The sequence below is a fragment of the Patella vulgata genome, chromosome 7, assembly GCF_932274485.2.
Source record: "Patella vulgata chromosome 7, xgPatVulg1.2, whole genome shotgun sequence".
Classification (NCBI taxonomy): Eukaryota; Metazoa; Mollusca; class Gastropoda; family Patellidae; genus Patella; species Patella vulgata.
The window spans coordinates 52492441-52517187 of NC_065885.2; the positions used below are offsets into that span (position 1 = coordinate 52492441).

The 24747-nt window shown below is 33.7% G+C and overlaps 1 protein-coding gene and 1 long non-coding RNA gene across 2 annotated transcripts in view; one reads left to right on the plus strand and one right to left on the minus strand.

Annotated features, from left to right (window-relative positions):
• LOC126828768 (uncharacterized) lies at positions 1 to 23341 on the minus strand. The gene is made up of 3 exons (XR_007683232.2): positions 22727 to 23341; positions 1722 to 1841; positions 1 to 13 (listed from the first exon to the last, which is right to left on the minus strand). It is a non-coding gene; the product is annotated as an uncharacterized LOC126828768 (long non-coding RNA).
• Positions 5938 to 24747, plus strand: part of LOC126828767 (nucleolar complex protein 2 homolog) — a 113950-nt gene continuing 95140 nt past the window's right edge. Inside the window, exons 1-11 of the mRNA XM_056102110.1 lie at positions 5938 to 6218; positions 7569 to 7790; positions 8555 to 8849; positions 9152 to 9277; positions 9546 to 9657; positions 10620 to 10789; positions 11599 to 11709; positions 12224 to 12337; positions 12658 to 12846; positions 14216 to 14355; positions 14913 to 15024. Of these exons, the coding sequence (XP_055958085.1) occupies positions 6112 to 6218; positions 7569 to 7790; positions 8555 to 8849; positions 9152 to 9277; positions 9546 to 9657; positions 10620 to 10789; positions 11599 to 11709; positions 12224 to 12337; positions 12658 to 12846; positions 14216 to 14355; positions 14913 to 15024 (1698 nt within the window). The 5' untranslated portion in view covers positions 5938 to 6111. The remainder of the gene's footprint in view (positions 6219 to 7568; positions 7791 to 8554; positions 8850 to 9151; positions 9278 to 9545; positions 9658 to 10619; positions 10790 to 11598; positions 11710 to 12223; positions 12338 to 12657; positions 12847 to 14215; positions 14356 to 14912; positions 15025 to 24747) is intronic.

The window sequence follows — 24747 nt, forward strand, 5'->3', positions numbered from 1 at the left end:
TCTACATTACAGCCTGCAATAATATACAATCCGCGAAATACAGATTAAACTTTACTAATAATTGAACAGAGAATGGCTATTTAAGACAATTGTTGGGATGGCGCGGTATTATCATAATACACCTTAAAATTCGATGGCGTCATTATTGCTGCTCGGGCAAAATTTCCCTCATTGCACACTGTATGGCGTATGCCGGTCTTCATTAGCCAAGTATAGGATCAGAACAGTAGGACGTTAAACCCCATTTCATTTCATTTCTTCATCATTGTTTTATTTACTTTATGGGCATATTTTGGAAATGGCCAATAGTAGCGATTAATATAATAGTGAACTATATTTGAATTACGTATACAATAGCTTATATTAGAAATATAGACCATAATTTATAACGTGGGTTAAGTGTTCGTGTACATATCCTAGTTATATTATGTAATAAAATATATTTCTCCAATAGTCGTTCATATTACAAGGAGTATTTTTCATTCGTATTTTATGGCTAATAAGATTCCTTTACGGATTGTTTTATGTGCCTGTTTGTGAACGTTTGCTTTTAAAATAAATAAAACTGTAGGCGAATGACCTATATATATGAAATTTTAACTGGTAGTATTTGATAAACTTTGTTTTTGCAATAAACAAACTCGAATGATGAAGGACAATACGGGTCACACCCACCTGCGGCGTTTGTTAATTTTTTTTTATATAAATAAGACTATATGTGAATGACCTATAAGAAATTTAAAGTCGTTGTTGATAAAATTAATTTCTCCAACAACGAACTCAGTGAGGAGGAAGATTTATCATGGGTCACATCCACCGGTATATTGTCGAAAACAAAAACAGGATGTTTACTCAGAGTGGCGATATTTATGTCCGCTTACGAGAATGCAGGTGAAGCAAGGATTTGCTAATGGAAAGCAATTTGGGTTGATGGGCTGTCGACAGCGCTTTTATGAAGGTGGAGTGGTGTGACATATGGCGGTATATTAGATTCAAAATTCTAAATTTATTAATGCCAACCCTAACCCTAGCCCTGTACCTAGCCCTCATGCTTACCCTAACCCTAACCTACAATCTCGCCAACAATCAGGTGCCCTAACCTTATTTACATCTCAGCGACCGTGACGAAAATTGGGCTGGTCGTAACAAATAGATTTAGCCGATTGGGCACCTGATGGGACCATTATGTTGATTTAAAATACAGATGTGACGTCACTCTTTGATGTTGGCGTACCATTATTTCAAATAATCGTACGGGCAACTTGCCAATAGTACTTTATTCATACCAGTGAGATATTGGACTAGTGTGACTTAAAAGCTCGTGCGGAGTGTCAATATTTTAAGATGTTTAATGGTCTCGAGCTTACGACATTGCGTAATATATTGTAATATATTACAATATATTACTTAATGTCTCGCTCTCGACCATTAAACAATACATAAACAACTCTCTCTTCTTTAGGTTAATAATTAGACGATAGCGCCACATTAACAAATTTAGAATTTTTAATCTAATATAGGGGCATAGTAGAGATGACTTAGAATTTTCCAAAACGTCAGATTATTCTACTGGCTCCAGCGCTTCTATGTATGTATATTAGCCATCATTGCGTATATCGATACATCTCTTTTCGTATCTAGGTAATTCGGATTAAAAGTATCAGCAACATTAAAACAACACTGGTGCTTGATTAGATTAGAAAATATCTTGAATAAAATACCTGTAAATATTTTACCATCCACTGTTAAGAGAGCCGCACCAACTCTAAATTTACTATAAGGATTATATGATTTGGATTTAGCTTCATTGCTCAAACTCACCAGCTCACTTATCTTAGCATCTGAATAAAGAAAGATAACATAAAAAAATATTTAATAAATGGAAAACATAATATTATGACTGTTTAGCGGTTGCACCGCCTGTAACAGGAAAATTGAAAGCGGTGCCGCCAAATAGTTTACCGCATCCGATGTGTGACACACTCCCTGCATGTTACACATCTATTTTTTGCCTGTGGTCGTCTAGGTTGGACTCCCACTTGGATTCCATTGAAAGTATCCAGTCTTGGACTTCACTTTGGACTTCGTGTACGTATTTTGTACAGCCGCCAAATTATGAGAACAACAATGCAATAGCTTCTGGTATATATCATTATAAGGAAAAGTGGGATACATATGGTTAAACAATGGTATACGTAAAAGTCATTCTCTCCACTCCTTTCCTGATGAGTCTCTGGTAACCACTACATCCTTGCTCTCCCAGAATCAAATGGTCGTCTAAAGAACCAAATGGTTGTCTCTAGAATCCAATCCACGTCTAAAGAATCTCTTCTAAAGAACCCAATGGTGGCTGATCTGGCTAGCTCGGATGTTACTTTTTATATCCCTAGATTTATGCAATAAATTAAGTGATTGGTCAATTACACCTAATGACGTCCAGAATCAACCATATATGGACATGGACTTTGATAGAACATCTGGAACTTTTCCATCACTAGTTCTCTGATAGTATGGGGGGAGGGGGGGGCTGACGGTAGTGTTGTGGCGGTCTGGGGAGTAGCAGCAGTTTGGCGGTTTCGAAAATAAGCGACATAGACTCAATGCCAAGAAAATGCCACTTATCGTTAATTCTTTTAGGCAACCAGGGTGTATATATATATATCAAAGTTTACATGTGCCGAGATCTAAAGAAATAATTAAAATATTGATCAATAGACTACAACGAATGTGTGAACTAAATAGGGTTTAACGTACTACTTTTCTACACAAACCGGACTAATGGAGACGGGCATGCGCCATACGTAATTTAATTCTAATCGTCAAGAGTACTGGTAAGTGCATGTCAACGGGACCTTGGATTTTCATCCCATCCGAACAACTAAGTCTATAACGACCATTCTTACCCATTTGTCATCCAAATTTCATGGTTATTCTATTCGTATCAGTTCAAAGGCTGCTCGACGAAGCTAAAGAGTTTGTGAATAGGTTAATGAAATGAAATGGGTTTGAAGGTTCATCTGGTGTGCACCGACTGGGCATAGAGTGTGCTATGAGGGAAATTCTGCCCGGAAAATGGCACTACGACCTACTCTTATACCGAATTCCAACTTTCAAGGGTTATTTTACGCATAAGCTAATGTGTACACGAGACCTCCGTTTTTCGTCCCATCCGAACGAGTATACGTTTTTCCCTTTCCCATGCTTTTCGTCATTCACCATTGAAAAGTGGGAACCACGCCGGAAAATCCGGATGAACCTTCTCGATCATCATTGAGATCGAACACGAGACCTCCAGGTTAGCGAGCCAACGTCCTACTCACTGAGCCGTCTGATACCGAAAATGTTGATGAAAAAGTTGAGTTGGTAGAATAGTAAATTGAGACACTTACAATTAAGAGTCTGATAACGATGCAATGGGTAACATCAACGCCTTTCGGTCCTCTATTAATTCGAAAACATCTTATATCTTTGAAAACTACTTTCCACTAATCTCTAATCCAGTCAGGGAAAAAGGGGTTAAGCTGACATTTTGAAGATGGCGATGTAATAAGGTTATATTGCAGAAGTTCTTGGTAAGAGAATCGTTGTTGTTATGACTGATTTCTTCCAATGTTTTTTTTTTTTTTTTTGTTTTTTTTTTTTTTTTTTTTTGGCGGGCAATCTGGTTAAAGACAGATCTATATTTCGTTTCGGTTTTTTTTATACTTTCGATGGCCTACACTACATGAAGCTCTGGCCAGTTGTACTGGAAGATCACGGCAGGGGTCGTACGGGCGTTTTTGGCCCTAGGACGTCAGACATTGATTTCTGGTGGTTTACCCACAGTTCCGTCTATCGCACGCCAAGAAGTCACCGTAACAGATAGTTTCATTGGCTAATCACTCACGCCATCAAGAACGCAAGTTATATAACAACTCTTCCAGATCCTAGTGTAGTACAGACAAATAACGAAATAGGATCAATAGGATCTGTGTTTTAATCAGATTGGTTGGCGGGCAGACAATAGTAAGAACGATAATAGTAAATCACGAGAACCCGTATCATACACAAACAAACAGAAACCTCGAAGACAAGACAGTACTATCAATTTAAACGACTTGATCTTGGGGACTTCATCTTAAATGAAAACAAATTCACAAGGAAGGCAAATAACCCCAAAACGCAAAAGACGAATATAAGACTGGGGCATTTCCTATAATATACTGTATTATTCAAGTGTGTGTCATGTAATGGTCGACTGTGTTTTTATACGTTATCCTAATCGCCACTGTTGATACAATGAAGACAAAAATTAGGACTATGTTATATATCGCTATTGTTTGGAGGTGTCCAAACACAAATATGTGGTAGTTATAACGCACCCCAATAGTTTATTAACATGCTACGCTTCAATTCACATACTGGTATCGTTATCAAGCAATTAATGATTTCCTAACGTGTGTGAAATACCTTTATCTAACGTCCGCTTCCACCGAGGTAATATCGTTGTCTGCGATATCACTTCTGTGGAAGCGGACGTTAAAACAACGGGTGGCAGTAGTAGTAGTAGTAGTAGTACATACATATATAGATAACAATCGGAAAGCACTAAGCAGATAAACCAAGATCTACAAGGAATTAACAAGATGCATTATATAGATAACAATTAGAATCATTTAGCCGATAAAACAACAAGTGAAAGAGATTAACAACGTCTTAAGAGCAACAAATCGAAAGGAAAGAAAATAGAAACCACACACTAATTAGGGATTAAGTAAATCTACTTTAAAATTCGGGAGAAAATGTCCTGAGTCTTATGCTTTGGGATTTCTAAGGCTTCTCGGAGAATTCTGTTTATCAACACTGATAAGTTCCTGGTTAGAATTTCTGTATTTTTCCATATGATTTTATATTGCGGGTTATCGTAAATGTGTTCGGCTATTGCTACTTGTTATGTTCTTATTTTCCAACTGTTGTTGTTGTTCTTATAAGGATTACTCAATAAATAGAATAAGAAATATATATACATATCGCAACTTGATTTCAAAACTGCAGATTATTCAAAATACTGCTGACACTATATACTGCTTCAAAACGGGTACATAACCATCGCTATTAAGAGATACTGGCTGTCTACCCATGGAACTAGTTCAACATATCTGTCTGATCTAATTCATGTATAGTCCTTAACATACGTAACTTACGATCCCAAAATCAGCATTTACTAGAAACTCTAAAATTAACCTCAAATCTTTTGGCAATAAATCTTTCCGGTTCAGTGCTCCTAATCTATGGAATTCCTTATCATTAACTGATTAAGTGTAAAACCCACCCCTTCACTAGAATCATTCAAATCAAAATTAAAGACCCATCTGTTTAAACGTAAATACAGTTGTATTTGACCATACATACGTGTATGGAAATTTGCGCATTATACATATATATATATATATACACAATTATTATTATTTTATTAGGCCTATTACTATTATTATTATTATTATTATATGACAGATAATGAAAATATAATTACAAAATTGAAGGAAAATTATTGGATGGTTATTACATAAATAAGTTAACTTACTATCAATCCTTTTATCGTTCGACATTTTAACAACACACGTATCTGAGTCGAGGTAAATAAAATATATGACACCTCTGCGTAAGTTTACCCAATATTAATATTTCTATTTAATAAAATGAGACTAGGCAACCGAGAACATTTTACGTAGCAAAACTGAGATTCGTTTTTCCAGTCACATTAGCTACGCTGTTTCCAGTTTCATCATCGACCGACTGCTATAGGCGCTGGACAACCGTGTGGTCAAGTACAAATAGAGAAGGCTAATTGGAATAAAAAACACAACATATAAAACTTGAGGAAAGTCAAGTGGTCTATGTTCCGTATATATCTTATAAAACAAAATAGAGTTGCTTCCCGTTGACCATAATATTTATATGGTTTGATCTATTTAATAAGGCCAACTTTGAGTTTGGTCAAAGGCCATGAGATGTAAACAGGGCAAGCGCTAATCCCAACCCTAACCCTGGTTCAAGACCTAATGCTTACTATAACCAACAAACTCGCGAACAATCACGAGCCCTAACCTTATTTACATCTCAACGACCTTGATGAAAATTGAGCTGACTTTAACAAATCGATTTAGCCATTATCAAGGTCATGCTGGGGTCACTTCCGTTAATGGCGGCCCCCTTACAAGCATGGCGAACTCCAAACGGTAAATATGAATTTCGTTTTATTACACGTTTCATGAAATTGACTAAAATTGAAACAAGTGATTGTCAGTCTATATTTATTTCTCTGATTGAAACAAAGTAAATGTTGATGTGTTTCATTGAAGTTGTACCTCAGTAAAACCATACTATGAGGAGTGGTTCGGCATGTTTACATTTAGTTACATGTAATCATTTTGTTTTCAATCTGAAGTTGAGTGAACATACAACATGTTTGGTGTATTTTCAAAGACATAAACTCCATCTCATTGTCATTGTTTTAAGTAACTTCTTACAGAGCCACACATACAAATTAGACCTTTAAGTGTAGCATGTACCATGTCTTAGTGATAGCGACTTACATTTACTTAGGCCTAATCCAAGTTGAATAGGGAGGTTGGATGGATGAATGGTTAGCGTGCGCGCACTGTATCATAAAGTCTGTCTTTGAGTCGACTGGCGTGGTTTTGAATCTCCGGTTGTACGTGACAAGGAGTAGGGTCGCCTGTCAAACCTCGTGGGTTTTCTCCGGATCCTCCGGTTTCCTCCCACTGTTAAAGACCCCTACGCGCAAGCGAATTATGTAAATAAAATTAAACCATATGTTAGTCCCGAAATGACCTAGTTTGTGTCGAGTGGACGTTAAACCCCATTTCTCTCTCTCCAAGTTGAATAGAAGCCAACAGCTGTGGTTACTTCAACGTACTACTTTCAGATTCAGGTTAGAATAGATATTACTCTTTGTTGATATTCTGACGACGTAACATCTAACATCGTAACACTCAAAGCTCGACGCAAAAGTTGATAACTAGTTTACTTTTTTCAGCGGACATCAAAATTCACAATTTTTAGTTATCTGCATTGCTAACACATTAAACTTATAAATCCAGTCCATTTAGTTCACCCTAAATTCTATCTCGACTGGACTTGGGGGGAAGGGGGTATTCCCAGCAATTCCACATTCGATGGCACTGTCTAAACCATTTACAGCTCAGCAAGTTAATTTATTCCTCGAAAACTATTTAATAGTGAGCTGTCAGTAGTCAACATTAACAGTCTAACTTGTCACCAATTCTGTGTTGGTAAAACTAACAACAATCTCCAAGCGATTCAAATTTCGTCTAGTTTAAATGTTTCAAGTGTAACAGAATTTATATGTATTGAAATTGAAGACAGTCGAGTTATTTAAAACACATGTTTTGTCAAAAGTAGATTGATGAGGACAAAATTTTTGCTGGTGTGTTTAATAACATAACAACAACGGTCTTTACATTAAAATGATAAAGATTGTTGATGTTTTAAAAATCCATGAATAATCTGGCCTGATGGTGTCATGTTTTCTTTTTTTTAACCAGAAGTATAGGTGATATGGATGTTGATGAATTTATGAAATCTGGTTTTGACTCCAGTGATGATTCTTCCTCAGAAGCTGAAATGAAAATGTCTGCCAAGAAGTCAAATATAAAGCCTGTGAAGAAGTTAACTAAGATTAAGCTAAAACAAAATAAAGTTGGATCAACAGAAAAAAGTCCAAAAGAAATGAGCAATAAGAAAGCGAAAACAGCTGCCAAATCAAGGTATTTTTGTTTTCTCCATTTTCATTCAGTGTCCCAGGAGTGGTGTATATAATTCCCATATTACACTAGTGCTGGGTATTGCCACTGCAGTCACGATATAATACATAAATTACGATTCAGGTGCTATGATATGATTTCTATCATGATTCATAACCAGATCAATCTTTACAAAGAAAATAACAGGATAAATGAATAATTGATATCTTTAGTCCTACTGATGTCAAAGAAATAAAACTGTTTTAAATCACGATATTGATATGGATCAAAATAAGGACCAAAGCAATTTAAGAGTGTTTGTGTACCCACACTACGTGTGATGTGGATAATTAAGAGTGTACTGAAGCGACAAAAAACCCATAAAGTATCACGATACATCCAATTGCATATCGAATCGTGAGAAAGTGAATCGCAGTTCAATGATATATCGTTGATATATCATGCCAGCACTCTATTACACGGTCTACAAATAGGAAATTTTATATTAGTGTTGTAGCACAGTATATTTATCATTTTTCTTGGATTTCATTTTATTTTTGAGGACCGCATCAGTGACGTAAAAAGTTTACATTTTCAAACACATTGAAGAAACACAAATTCATTCGTACCTGAGGTACATATTATTCTGTTTGACTCATGAGTTACTAAGGAATATGACCCAATATAGCAGAACCAGTCAAAATTTATGTTTTAATTGAATTTAATTATAACAAGCTCATTATTCAAATAAGACATTTTATATTGTTTTGAATTTTATTTTTCTACAGTGATACAAAGAACTTGAAGCCTAAGAAGAAAACATTAGATAGATTGAAAGAACAAGATCCTGAATTTTTTCAATTTCTACAAAATGAGGATAAAGAATTACTGGAAGATTTTGAATCTGGTGATTCAGATGATGAAGATGAGGATGATAATGTTGATGCTAAGGATGCCGAAGATTCTGATGAATCAGAAGATGAAAGACTGAAAAAGTTTGAACAAGATATATTGGCTCAATCTGATGATGATTCAAGAGATTCAGATGAAGAACCATATCACAAACCACCATCTAAACTAGAAGTAGGTTTCTTTATTTTAAATTTAAAAGCTTATATGTTGTTTATGAAAATCTGAAAAATCTAGTTCATGATCCTATCTTTTTCTGTCTTAGAATGTCTTCTAGCTACTGAAAAATAACTCATTTCAATCTATATACACTGGGATGAAGAGAGCATTAATCACAGATTTCTATGATTCTATCTGAAGAACATTGTAATTCTCTTATTTTGTTAAATTTGACAAGGAAAATGACTATTGGTCTCCTTACACATTGAACTTTTAAGCAAATATTTATAAAAAGATTTTTATTATGTGGTTTATAGGTAGCTAGTGATGAAAGTGGTGAGTCTGGTGATGAAGTTGATAAACCAACTGATGGAAGTAGTAGTGATTATACAGGAAAATTAGTTACTCTAAAAATGATCAAGCAATGGAATGAAGATATTCAGGTCAGTGTGTTAGATCTTTGATTGCTTACCCGTCTGTCTGGGCATCTGATACTTGTTTCGCATGGCATGTGATTCCTGTCTTTCAGTCTGTTAGCTACAATTGGTACAGCAAAGTAAAATTAATGTAGCACATAAATACTGTCGCAAATATATGGATTTTACTGGGAACTGACCTCTAAGTGTGTGTTCTTGGTCCAAACTCTAAAGTATACATGTAGTATTATAACATGCACAGAATGATTACTCAGTATCAAATTTTATTTTCCAGAAACAAGCTACTATTAATGGATTTAGAAATATGGTTCAAGCTTTTAAAGCTGCTGTCCGGTCAACAAGTAATTCAGATGAAGTAACACAATATCATGTTGAGGGTGGTTTAGGTAATAGAGATATTAAATTATACACACCCATACAGTACGAACATATTCAGCATACCCAATGTTATTTATGTGATTGGTTTATCCTCTGGAATACATTTCAATTCATTTTACCTTTAGACATATTATTACCATTTAGAAACGAAGAACTAATGATTATAGAATCTGGCTGTACTGTGGTATCTGATGATGGTTTTAATAACCATGTTAAGCTTGAGATTAATTATAATAGAAAGCAGTCAAAGTTCGATTTTTTTAACAAGTTTAGCTTAGACGCAATTTTGCAAATTCTGTTTTTTAGGTGTCGTTGCTTTCTGCCAGATGCTACCATGCATGTAACAAAGTTTTTTGCAATCTTTAGTTTCAACATTTGTTAACGTGCCTATCTTCTTGTGATGATTTAATAAACTCTTTTTGACAAATTACTCAAACTAAAAGAATTCAATACAACCAATCAAACATTTTTTAAATATTATGTGAGTTTTTTTGTTCACTCATCAAAATGAGATGGAGAGAAATGTGTTTGACATCCACTCAACACAAACAATTGCATTCTGGGACTGACATATATTTATTTCAATAATTTGTTTGCACGATGTTAGGGGAAAGAGGAGAACCCAGTTTCTTGATAGATTGTTCATTTTTGTTACAAAATTAACTCATCATTTTCTGTATTGTGGCGGAGGGGTTGGGTGACTGAATGGCGTGGTTTCGATTCCCAACTTGTACGTGACAACCTCGTGGGTTTTCTCTGGATCATCCGGTTTCCTCCCACTGCTAAAGACACCTACGCACAATGAATCAGTGAAATGAAATTGAACCATTTGTTAGTCCCAAAATGACATAGTTGGTACAAGATGAACATTAAACCCTATTTCTCTCTCTCTCTTTCTATATTGATTTTTGCAAATTTCAAAGTACTGTTATGTTCATGAAGTATAACCTATTTATCGATTTTTTTTCAGTTTTTAATGGTATTGTCCGGATGTGTTTATTAGAAATTGTTCCTGCTCTACAGCAATTATTAAATATTTCTGAACTCCAATCACTTACTCAAGTTCCATCTCTTAGTAAGGGTAAAAACTGGACAAAGTTAAAAGCCTCAGTAAAATCATATCTGGTGGATTTATTCAAGGTTTGTATTTCTGCTGCTATATTATATATCACACAAATACTGTGTTTATTATAGTCAAAAGTCTATCAAATGAAAAATAATTTGAGACAATAGTGAGTGTACTTACCAAACTGGGATATATAACATCGCTGTTGACGTTCATGTGGTCTATTCAGTATGATTTAAAAAAAAAATACCATATGAATGGAGATAAAACATTCCAGACTTTCAGCTTTTACTCAAGTCATGCATAACCTAATTAAGTTGCATGACTTGTAGTAGTTAAGCTGTAAGGGCAGTATACTCCCTACTGGATTGCACACGGTTCAAATTCTGGCATGAACCGAGAAGAACTATGTAATTTTCCCATCCCAGTTCCTACTCATTAGGGGTTGTCTAGTTGTTTGGATGGGGTGGATAACCAAGGTACAGTGAGTGCATGTAAATTAAACCTTGAAAGACGGAATTGGATAAAGAGCAGTCAGCAGATGGACATGTTAGTGTTCGGGCAAGATTCTCATCCCTAGCATTGATGGTGTGGGGGGGGGGGGGTCGCCAATCCAACCTCATGTGTTTTCTCCGGGTCCTGTTTCTTGCCACTGATAAAGACTGCTACTAGTAAGAAAATTATTGAAATAATATTGGACCGCATGTCAGTCCCGAAATGTTTGTTTGTGTCAAGTTGACGTTAAACCCCATTTCTCTCTCTCTCATCCCTAACATTGTTCACATTTCTGTAAATGACCAAAGTATTATATTAATGAGAAGTTTAACTCTATTCCTATCATATTTTAATTAAGATACATAATGTTAATGTGTGGTAATTTCAGCTAATATCTTCTATAGCGGAACCAGCAATGATAAACGTTATACTGAAACATCTCCACAAGATGGTACCAATCTGTTCTGTGTTTATTAGGCTGTCTAGAAAACTAGTTAAGGTGAGATAGACACACCCCAGTCTTGTTTGTGATGTACTTATGCATTTTTCTTGATCATCCAGTGACAAAATTGCTACCTTCAGGGTAAATTAACATCTGGATAATTGACACAATAAGACTGTTAATAATGACATGAACACAATATTATCTCCCCTTACAAAATGTTTTTGTTGTGCTGTGGTAAAAAGGGGATACTCAATTCAAGGAGTTTCATTCTTTAGTCTTCCGACTGTCTTCATAATTGTATTGATTACTTACTGCTAGAACTCAGACTAGTATATAGACAAGGTTAACCAGGTACAAACACCACATGGAATTGGGGAAAATGAAAGTTATTATTTCTTGGAGACATTACCACAGAGTTTTAAACAGTAGCACAGGATTAGGATTGGGTTAACCCTCACAAGATTTTTTCACTCAGAATAAACCAGTTTCATTGACTATCAAAATATTTGGGACTGTTCCTTTAAGAATGTTATTATATTATTTTTTATAATTAACAAATTTATTATAGAAATGTACAGAGATTTGGTCAACAGGAGAAGAGACATCCCGTGTTTTAGCTTTCTTGTGTATAAATAAAATGATTGGTTTGTTACCAGATGCTCTCTTAGAAACCACTATAAAGGTTTGTTTTCTATTTTAATAAAAGCTATTCATGTTAAAAACTCAACGGGACAAGGTCCTTTTTAAAAATCCATATAAAATTTTTTTGATTTTGTAAGTTCTTCTGTTGTGTTTTATTTAGTACTTCTCAAGTGAAACTAAATTATGTATTTTTTGTAGCTATATAGACATAATTATGATTTCTTAAGCTAAGTAGCATTTCTGCTGGCTATAAATCAATGAAAATATTTCAGAGCAGACCTTGAAAAATGGTGTAGTAAAGTTGTTGGCAAGGTGTTTTATTTAAAACATTAATGAACATGACTTATTTATTTATTTCAGCAAATGTATATGGCGTTTGTAAAGAATTGTAAATTTACCTCCCCAACAACAATGCCTTTGATAAACTTCATGCAGCGCTCTCTGGTGGAGATATTTTTAATAGATTCAGTATTGGCTTATCAATATGCCTTTATCTACATACGTCAATTAGCTATACATTTAAGAAACGCTATTACTGTTAAAAAGAAGGTATTTTATTTTTTTTAATTTAATTTTTCATGTTTGAATATTTAAAGTTTGGGAAATGAATTCTCTTTCATGTTTGAGGGTGGTTGAATGGCGACTGGTTAGCATGTGCGCACTGTATCATACGGTCTGTCATTGAGTCATCTGGCGTGGTTTCGATTCCTCGTTTGTACATGACAAGGAGTAGGGTCGTCTGTCCAATATCGTGGGTTTTCTCCGGGTCCTCCAGTTTCCTCCCGGGTGGGTTGGATGGCTGAATGGTTAGCGTGCGCGCGCTGTATCATAAAGTCTGTCTTTGAGTCGACTGGCGTAGTTTCGAATCTCCGGTTGTATGTGACAAGGAGTAGGGTCGCCTGTCCAACCTCGTGGGTTTTCTCTGGGCCCTCCGGTTTCCTCCCACTGCTAAAGACCCCTACGCGCAAGCGAATTATGTAAATAAAATTAAACCATATGTTATTCCCGAAATGACCTAGTTTGTGTCGAGTGGACGTTAAACCCCATTTCTCTCTCTCTCTCCAGTTTCCTCCCATTGCTAAAGACCCCTATGCGCATGCGAATAATTGAAATAAAATTGAACCACATGTGAGCCCCAAAATGGCCTTGTTTGTGTCGAGTGGACGTTAAACCCCATCTCTCTCTATATATATATCTCTCTCTTTTTCATGTTGGGGATCACGCTGGCTCGCTAGTCTGGAGGTCGGGTGTTCGATCCCTGCATTGGCCGAGAAAGTTCATCCAGATTTTCCAGCGTGGTTCCCCCTTGTCAGTGATCAGGGTGGAGGGCCTGACAAGGACACCTGTCTAGTCCTTCGAATGATACGAAAAACCGAGGTCCCGTGTATACATTAGAATGCAGGTAAAAGATCCCTTGGCAGTTGGAATTCGATATAAGAGTAGGCGATAGTGCCGCTGCTCGGGCCAAATTTCCCTCATAGCACACTGTATGGCGTATGCCTGTCTTCATTAGCCCAGCATAGGAGCAGAACAGTAGGACGTTAAAACCCATTTCATTTCATTTCATTTCTCTTTCATGTTTGAAATAAAGGGACATAACATTCGGAAAAAATGAAATGCTTGTCATCGCATAAATAGTAGTATTTATATTCACATATCTGAATATGGAGTCTTTGAAATAGTTTGAGTTTTTAAACTATAACACATAAGAGCAATTACTCATTTATTTCTGTGAAGTTTTGAAGTATTGTCTCAACGTTTTGATTTACTTGAATGAAAACATTGAGAGAACAATTTAATCAGTTATTGTTCTTCTGTAAGTATATGTTATTATTTATTGATCTATCTAGAGTAGTTACTATAAATACCTCTAAAAGGGCTATTACAGCTCTTATTATTTCTATATTTATTTTTTCAGGAAACAGTTCAAGCTGTTTATAATTGGCAGTTTATACATTGTTTAGGTTTATGGGTAAAATTATTAGGTACAGCTCACCCTAGTGATGTATTACAACCCTTAATATATCCTCTGACGCAAACAATTATTGGAACAGCCAAGTAAGTATACTCCATTATTGTACTTCACTTGCAAATTGAGCTTAGATCTGTCCCCGTTTTAAATTTGTCAAATATGTTATTGTTGTCTCATCAAAAATCAATAAGGGTCTTTGTTTATAAAGATTCAGAGATGATTGTGATTTCTGAGTGTTAACATGGCTTCATTAGCAAGGGATATAACTCTGGAATTTACCAGAAATCTTAGACCCTTCAGTCCTGTCATCTATGAAAGTTGAGTGAACATGTTTATTCTGGCAATAATGTATGTGTCAAATGAATAAGAATCCTCTAAGATCCTCACAACTCAAAACATGTTCCCTGTGTTTGATTATATAGTGATACTACTCAAATCATATCAGTAATTAGAACTGACATAACTGCCAAAACTCAATTATGTGTCAGTTTCTGTCAATTCAAAACATTCATGACAGTTGAGTGCCATGTAGGTGTTTTTATTTTATCAAGGTGAACATTTGAAATTTTTTTACAAGAAATCCATGGTATTGTAATTTGAAGAAAACAATATTGTAAAACTGATATTCATTTATTTTTTGCAGGCTTCAACCCACTTCCAAGTTTTACCCATTACGATTTCACTGTGTACGAGCCCTGACGTTATTATCTGACACCACTAACACATATATACCTGTTTTACCGTTCTTATTAGAGGTGAGTAGAATATTCTAATATTATAACATATATATTCAACATACACCACATATGCTACATATAATATAACATACACCATATAATATTTATGGAAGCAGGAAAAATGCTGGTGGGACAACTGCCACTAAGGATAATTGCCGACGGAACAACTGCCAACGATATTATTTGTTTTTCTGTATTTATGTTCTTTTTGTTGAAAATAACCAATACTTAATACTTGAATATTCTTTAATATTATCATACAGCACTAATTATTGATATAGAATTATTTAGGTTCACATAATATTGTCTATAATAGCACTCACTCAGTCAATGACACACAGTTATCACAGGTGATTATTGTGAGCAATACCACGTAAATTGTCCAACACATGGCGACTGTTGAATTTACTGACATAGATAGATACATGATAACGCTCACTTTGCATTTTATAAACTTTACTAAAAAAGAACAAATAAAATCACTGGCATAAAATTAACAGTTAAATACATTTTTTAAAAAAATAATGATAAAATGGTCTGCAGTTGTCCTGCCCGCAGTTCTCCAGCTGTTGTCCCACCTGCAGTTGTCACACGGACAGTTGTCCTAGAACAAATATTACAACATACACCAGAAATTCTATATATAATATTATAACATACATTTAACATACATCAGAAATACTATATATAATATTATAACATACATTCAACATACATCAGATACACTACATGTAATATATAACATACATTCTACATACATCAGATATACTACATGTAATATATAACATACATTCAACATACATCAGATATACTACATGTAATATTATAACATACATTCAACATACATCAGATATACTACATGTAATATTATAACATACATTCAACATACATCAGATATACTACATGTAATATTATAACATACATTCAACATACATCAGATATACTATATGTAATATTACATGATATGTGACCTGCTCCCACAAAACCAGGCCCTTGGTCATTTTTATCAAAATAGAGCTGACATCATATTTGAATAGTCCACAGCCTAAGCTTTCCAAAAATGCAATTCTTTTTAAATTTGTTATATCATCTGGAGTAGAGTTGGGCTCATCCACAGCAACAAGAAGGCATACAGTTGTGTGACAAATGCCTGATTTTGTGGGAGCGGGTCACATATTGTAACATACATTTGGCATACACCAGATTACTACACATAATATTATAAGATACACCAGATACACTAATTATCAAAGTGTCAGTTTTTGTTTTCTCACCAGGTGTGCATCATAAACACAAATATTGTCCTCTGAAAACTCCAAAATTCCAGACTCATATATGAAATTATCAGACATGCATCAGAAAAACAAACATTTTCTTACAAACTATTTTTCAGAAAATACACAATAAAAACAGTCTTACCAAAAATATGTTGGTCTAAAATGATTAAAATTTGATTGTTGTAATATAGTTATGGCTATTACTTTCTATAAGACATAATGCCTACTTGCTTAGTTTGACTGACACTTTTGAAATTCAAAACACAAAATTATGAACTTATAAATAGCAAAACTATCAGTGGATCAACCATATCTACATTTTGATAGAATTTATGGAAAGCAGAGACCCAATAAGGAAGTCCCCTTTGAAATTGTAAAAATCAATTTTGTTTCCTTAAATATTCTACTCTTTTATGAATGCAGTTATACTGTGGAAGAAAATACCCTTGAAAATTTGTACATGGTATGTAATTTGGAGGAAGGTATTCCCTTTCGGTCACAAGTGTTTATCACAGAGACAGAAATGGGGTAGAAAACAAGGACCCTGCATTTATTTCTATCTTACTTAGTTTGGATTACTTAAGGTTTCCAATGAGATCAGTCAATAAAATACATAAATATTAAATCCAAATAAAAACTTTTTATTGGGTGTTTTCATTTTCAGGTCTTTGCTTTCTAATGATGACCCACTTATGTTTTAGCTAATTACGATGTCATCATTTTTATAATATTTTCATGGACACTTTTAGTTACACTGATGACCTGTAGGCAGTAAACATGGTAGTCTTCATTTTTTAGAATTCCATTTTTGGTCTTTTTATACAAAAACCAACAATACAATAATAACTGGTTATGTAATTGACAAAAAACACAATTATATTGTCTATGCACCTACATTGTATAATTTATATTATGCCTCAGAGGTAATGCTCTGAAGATCTTCAAGACAAGAAGGTAGGTTCAATTGAAGAGTGTAAGTTGTACTGCATCAAAACAGAGTTACCTCCCTTGTATTACTAGCCATTGACAAGAATGAATTTACTTTAAACATATTACTTTATTTTATAAGTGGTAAGCTTTTTTTCATAGATCTTATCTGTATGTCCAATGAAATATGGATAAAACAAACGTGCCTATTGGGGGAAAAGACAGTTGCATTCAGATATTATAGACTGTCAGAGATCAAAGGAAAATTTGTGTCTTTTCACACCTGCTTAAAAGTAACCATCTATGAAAGAACATACAGAAGAATATATACACAGAGTATGAAAATAAAAACATAATTTTATATGATGTAAAGTATATCTATATTTGTTTATCATGTCTACCTACATATTTAATACTTTCATCTTAAAATGCAAACAAAGCATTTAATATCCATGTTTAGAAATCTAATGTTCAAATCATGATTTCTGATGATTTATTGCTCAATCATGAAACATGACTCTTCTGCATTAATGAACATTTTATTTTTTAACACTGAAGTAGAATCATAGTTTATTATATACACATAAATAGTGATAACAGAATTAATGAACAATATGCAGAAAAAAAGCTTTCTTCCTTGAATATTCTGGGACACATTGCTTTTTACGTGAAGTCTTTATACTTCATTTCATTTCAGTTTCTTATTAGCTTAATGTGATCTTCTAATACATCTATAATTAGAGACTGGTTGTTGTTTTTTTTTTATATTCTACAGTAGCCTTGAACTAGGGTGCCTTCTAGCACTAAGAAATAAAGCCAATAATTAAAATCTTGTATTGATACTGTGCGAATATAATAATTAAACTAGAGAATCAGGTTCAGTCATAAAAATTATCACAAATATAAATTAATACCTCATCATATAGCTATCATCTTTTTTCACGACGTTATTATCATCTGTGCTTGTAATATAATTTGTAAGATATAATACATACATTTTGAATATAATTGGACAAATAATAGACATAGAGGGGCCATTATCACTTCCGTCTTAAACATGCATTATCACTTTAACTTAAAAACATTCAAATTGACCTTAGACTCACCTATTTATTGAAACAGGGCTTTTAACTTCAAAATATTGTGCATCGCTTATTTATTATTGTATATTGTTTATCTTGGGTTAGAATTATAAGGTTTGTGGGTTGGGTTTTTTTTTTCAAAGAATGTGACAATTTTTAACATTATACAAATTTTGATATACATTTTTCACAAAAAGTATAAATTTATCTGTATTTATTTTATTGTATATAAATTGACTGTCAGGTAAATTTCTCTAGGCGGTTGGTTTCACTGGCAGTCAGTCAACTCTGAAAAATAGAACTGAAACAACAGCCCTGCACTGTACACCTTAGAGACAGTCACTTTTTAATTTGAAAGTTATTATAATGGATTGGCCGATTTGTCTCAAGTTTTGCATACAATCTGAAATGAGCCCCCATGTATGTATTGAACTGTATAATATAGTCAAATTGGAAATTAATTTTTTTTTACCTACCAACAGCGATATCCAAAGCACTAGTGGATCTCTAAGCTTAGTTCACAACATAGAAATATTGAAATTCTCAAATATTAGTGTTAGATTTAGAAAGGTATTGAAAATAAATGTGTTATAATGACTCAATATCATTTTTTGTATATGATAAGATATTTATACATGTATATGATAGGATATTTATACATGTATATACAAACATTCATGAAGCTTAAAGGTTGAGTTTAAAATCACATATCTTAACTAGAGAAAGAGTAGTGCATACTGCCTAAAGACCAGGTCATTCCCTTCAGCTCCAACTTGACTGTATTTCCGTTTAAAGGGACCTTGCTCTGCTTAAGTGGATATAAATCACTAGCTAGCAGTAGTACTTTTGTCTTCACTTAATGTGAAAAAACAATGTATTTTGTTTTTATTTCGTAGGTACCAGTACAGTTTTTTTTTCTACTTTGAAAATAATAATAAAACATTAGATGTAAAAGACTCCAAGACTACCATTGCAGATTTGTGTTTTAATAGTGATGAAATGGGTCATATTCCTTTAATAAAGTTATTTACAATTAGTTGCAGGCATGTCAAGTCTGTTTCTGTGGGGCAGACCAACAGGATAAATGTAAGGAGTGGGTTTTATTTCTGTATTGCGAAAAAAAATACAGTATTTCCTGAAGCAATAGTGTAATCTTCAATGAACCCTTACTAAGCTACATAAAAACATGTTGATTTAATAAAAAATGAATGGATCTTGAATCCTGATAAACAACACTACATCTTTACAAAGGATTTTTAATTACGATAGTCTTTTAAGTAGGCTACACAGTTACAAAATTTAAAGGATTTTTTGATTCCTTTCGCAATTAAAAATGCATTATCTAAGATTTATATAAAAAGCTGGCCGTTCTTGTTATAATAGTTCAACAATAGATAATGCAAAATGAATATATTGAAAATTTCATTCAAATTACTTTTTAAATTTTGACAAGATGTGGTATAGATTGTTTATTATCGTAACAATGGTACTTGTTAATCAAGACTTAGCCTTAGCCTTGACTAAATCATTAAATGGCGATCATGTTTCAATCCGTTTAAATTTCAGAATGTTCTGAAGAGTTGGTTATAAATAGTTTATATCACATTTCAAGCTAAAGGAGATACCTGCAATAGGAATATTTAGCTCTTACATAATGTGTCTTAAATTTATTTATTAATATCATAGATTATTCTATGGCATGGATTGATATTGATTTGATTGTGATTACATTAGATTACAAAGTGCATATTTATCATTAGTTTGTGGTTACATTTTATATATCCAAAGTATGCATTTGTCATTAGATTGTAATTACATTTTATGTATTCAAAGTACACATTTGCCATCAGACTGGTTACATTTTATATATTCGAAGCACATATTTGTCATTAAATTGTGTTTACCTTTTATATATTCTAAGTACATCTTTGTAATTAGATTGTGGTTCCATTTCATGTATTCAAAGTACATATTTGTAATTTTTAATTGACCATCTGGTTTGTTGTACATGTATGTTCAACAATGAATTTACAGACTTGGCCACTACTTGTGCAAATATGGATGACATTGGTTACAACCAGATTTTTCTTGGTAAGGAAGAGTTAGGAGAAAGGGTTTAATATTCAGTCAACACTAACTAAAGGGGTCATTTTAAATATAACATGATCTTTCTTATTTCAATGAATTACTTAAAAATAGATGCTTCAGATGTTGGAGGTGACCAGAGTTCTTGGAAAAACCCCACAAGGTCAGGCAAGCACACACGTCATTCGCCCACCCACCACCCATTTTATAATAGAACAGTAAAATATCAAAATTCATCTTTGCATTGGATACATTATGTTGAAAGAATCAAAATTAACACAATATGATTGTCATAACGATGATCCCAACATTTTATCACTTATGTCAGTATATTTTTTTTTTTGTAATGACGTAGATATCATTGTCAGTGATCCACCTTTACAGCATAAATTATGATGGGTTTGTAGGTTAGGACAATTTTAGTACTTATGTCCTAGAATTTAGAAATGTACATTATGAGTTTGTATGAACTACAAACTTAAAGGAAGTTAGTGTTGAATACTGTCATTGACTCATTATACCTGTATATAAGTATTACTTGCATTCTTGTCTCATGTTTTCATATTGTCATTTTGAATAATAAATGACATTTCACACCAACCTGTATATTACTATTTCGTTGACTAGTCAAGATGATAATTTCATGTCTTCATGTCAGATGAACAGTGTCATTGACTCATTAAAGACAAGCATCCTCCATGCAGTGTGCAATGACTGGAATTTACAGCATTTTATCCTGCGCTTCTTTGAATTTCAACTGACAAGGGTTCATTTAGCAGTTCACCAATGTGTACACAGAACCTGTTGATTCTGTTTTGTCAATTCAGAATGACTAGAAGCTTTTCCATACCAGATTGGACAATCGTGAGGAATGTTCTCGACCAGCACTGGGATCAAAGCCAGGACCTCCTCATTGTGATCCTGGGCATTACTCAAATGAAATTACCTGTAGAATCTGTCCTACTTCATATGACTTTCTATTTAAAATAGAAAAGTATGTGACAAGGAGTAGGGGTCGCCTGTCCAACCTCGTGGGTTTTATCCGGGTTCTTTTCCAATAACCAAAGACCCTGAACGACCTTGTTTGTGTTTAAACTCCCTCTCATGTCATGTTATGTGCCATTTGTTACTAGATGCAACCTTTTCAATGTGTAAATTGGAATCAGTGCATTTTGATTGCTACATGATTTTTATTTACATGTAAAGGAAACATTTTGTATTTTACGATCTACTCAAAAATTACAATGTTAAGATAAATCTGGATAGCTCTTTTCCAGAACAAAATTAATGTCATGCTATTTTGGTATTAAAAATGAGTTTTCTTTAAAAATACCCCAAAAATGAAATGATATATCAGTGATTTTGAAACTATATTACACATAAATAATATTTAAAACATGTGAGGTATTTCTTAGCTTGCCAGGAATTGTGCCTTCGGAGTTTGGACGAAAAACTGAGGTTAAAGGCGTGTACACATCATTGTGCAAGTAAACGAACCCATGATAGTTGGAAATTGAAGAAGGGCCGTCGGAAAGGCTGCTGTATGGGCAATTTTCTCCTACTCGCGTTGCAGGCATAACTATAGAAATTAGAATTACAAAATATTTGTCTTAAAAATGACTGAAGTATAATCAACAACACAATAAACTCCCATCCCTTCTAAAATTTAATAATTTGTTTTATATACCATTGAAGGTAAACATGTATTATGCAAGAACTAAATCTGCCCATTGTAGGTCTTTCTTTAGGCCTGAAATGTTATATAAATTATTAATAAGACATTAATTAACTTATCCAGGCCATAATCAACTCTCGATGCCATTGAATGCCTGTGATATTTACTGGATTCAAATATGCTTTGTGGTGGATGCGGTTACCGTACAAATGCATAATCGAGAGTTTGTTTATTATCGTAACAACGGTAGTAATGACAATCGAGGCTAGCCTAAAATTGTATCGCTGATATCTCAGAGAGAAATAATTTGACTGAAATTTCAGCATATTCTCTTTTTAATATCTATTTTTTAACTATTATAGCAAGAACGGTCAGCTCTTTATCTAATCTTACCTATGTAATGTCATGATTAAACTATTTTATTACACACCTATATTCCAATCTTTACATTTAAATACTGTCATTTGATCTGTACATTGGTCTGAATTTACCGAGCAGACGCCAAATTTCCTACCTACTGCCCTTCTTTCTGTGATCTAAATCCTGACAGATAAGTAAAAAAAAAGTTCTATAGATATGGTTTTCTATTGCGTATTATTACATGTATATATACGTAAATGTCAAGATTAGATTCTATCCCATAATGAATAGAACTGTACACATAAGACACTTACCTGAATTCGATATTTACGTCATACTATTCAACTTCTTGCCAAAACACACAGGACTTTTTTGGGGACGATTTCTTTCATGTTTGTTTGGATTGTGACATTGGTAGATAGAGAAGTATTTTATCTGATGTGGATATTGACTTCTTTCTGTTTGTTTTAACTTAGCATTTGAAAACGTTTGAATAATATGTAACACTATGTGTCCGGCTACATATCTTTTAGTTTTGGCCTGATCGTCGAGAGGTTGGTTTGACTCTGGACTGCTACTGTTGTATCTCTCTTAAGGACTTCACCATTGTGTTTTCTCATGAAACCGAAATTAAATATGTAACAGGAACAACAATAGTTTTTTCTATGCATGATTATGTCACAACAGTTAAACAATAGTCTACATTACAATACTTTAAATTAACATGTCTTTCTCTCAACCCCATTCATATAAAAGTCTAACCAGCATGGCTAGACTCCGGAAAGCACTACATCATATGGTAGTCTAAAGGACTCGGGCGGTGTCTGACTTTAAAGAATCTACATGATGTCTAAAATTTTTCTAGCCCTGCTCTCTCTTATACGCGCTGAATGACGTAGGGTAATTAGTAATTTTCCACTTGTGTATTTCAAACAATAACAACTTATCCTTGAAAAATGTAAATTACCAGCATGTTAACCAAACTATACCTCCATTAATAAATCAAAATAACCAGCATACTTTCTATATTTTTGGTTATGAACTTAGAATCAATAATTTGTAAAGATGACAATATTGTTTCAGCCATCATATTTCTGCATTCCTTGTCTAGGAATTTGAAAAAAATGTTGCAACAACAATATTTGTACAAATATATGTACATGTAGTAGCAGTTTGAAAAATGTCAAGAAATGAAAATGAAACTATTTCCTCTTTTTTTTGTGTCCCTCAATACAAAAATCAACTAAAGCATCTTGATTTGGTGTCAAATGTAAAAACAATAAAACAAATAAATGACTTACAATAAAAACATTAATCCAAATGAGCATTATAAATAAACAATAATTAGAATAGATAGCTCCCTACATATTAATCATATTAGGCTAAATTAGAGCCCCCATTTATGCCCCCCGCCCCCTATGATATTATAAGCTGCTCTCATATAAGGATTAGTAGATTGATATAAACAGTGAACGTTAGATACTGATTCACTTTGTGCATAAGATTTCAGATATTGATTCACTTATTGTATTCACTTTAGATTCTGATCCACTTTTTGCACCTGAATTCAGAGACTTCAGGTAAATCGGTTGGATCTTAAATGTGTAGAAACGCATTAGTGGGCACCCAGCTTTTCACAAGGATGGTACATTCTAACATGAAAGTTTACAGCGCCATCACTTCATCTGCATACAATTTCTTTTAATGTATGATTTCGGAGAATGTGTATACAATAGTAACGTCTATGCTCTATTCCTGTATTTTTTGTTCTGTCTTTGTTTTGATGTGCAGTTCTCCTGTCAATTAAGAGTAAACTGGAGCATGTGGTAGCAGTTACCTTGATTCCTATAGACTGTCTCGGATTCAACATTCATCGACCTTTCCTCCTACAGATACTAACCTCATACCTGTAGTACCAGCTCACACTAATAACCCCATTCCTACAGACCTACTGCTATAATAGTCAGTCTCAATATTACAATCTGCCTGGCACATGTCCGTATTGTAAGCTTGTAAAACATTATTGTTTGATAGTATATTATCTTCAAAATATCTTCAAATTCTGAAAAGTTAGTAAAATAAAATATCATGACATTACAAAAAAGGATGCACTAAAAAAAAAAAGACAAATAAATGAAGTTGATAATAGCTATAAATCCATGAGAGAACAATATATATGATATCAGTGGCAGATCTTTGTGCGGATCCAAGGGATCAGCCCCTTTAAATAACAGTCTTACAAATAAACTTATTGTTCTTTTCCTATGAAAATTTTAATTTATTTTTGTTAATTCCACCCACTCCCCCCCCCCCCCCAATTAACCAAACATCATGC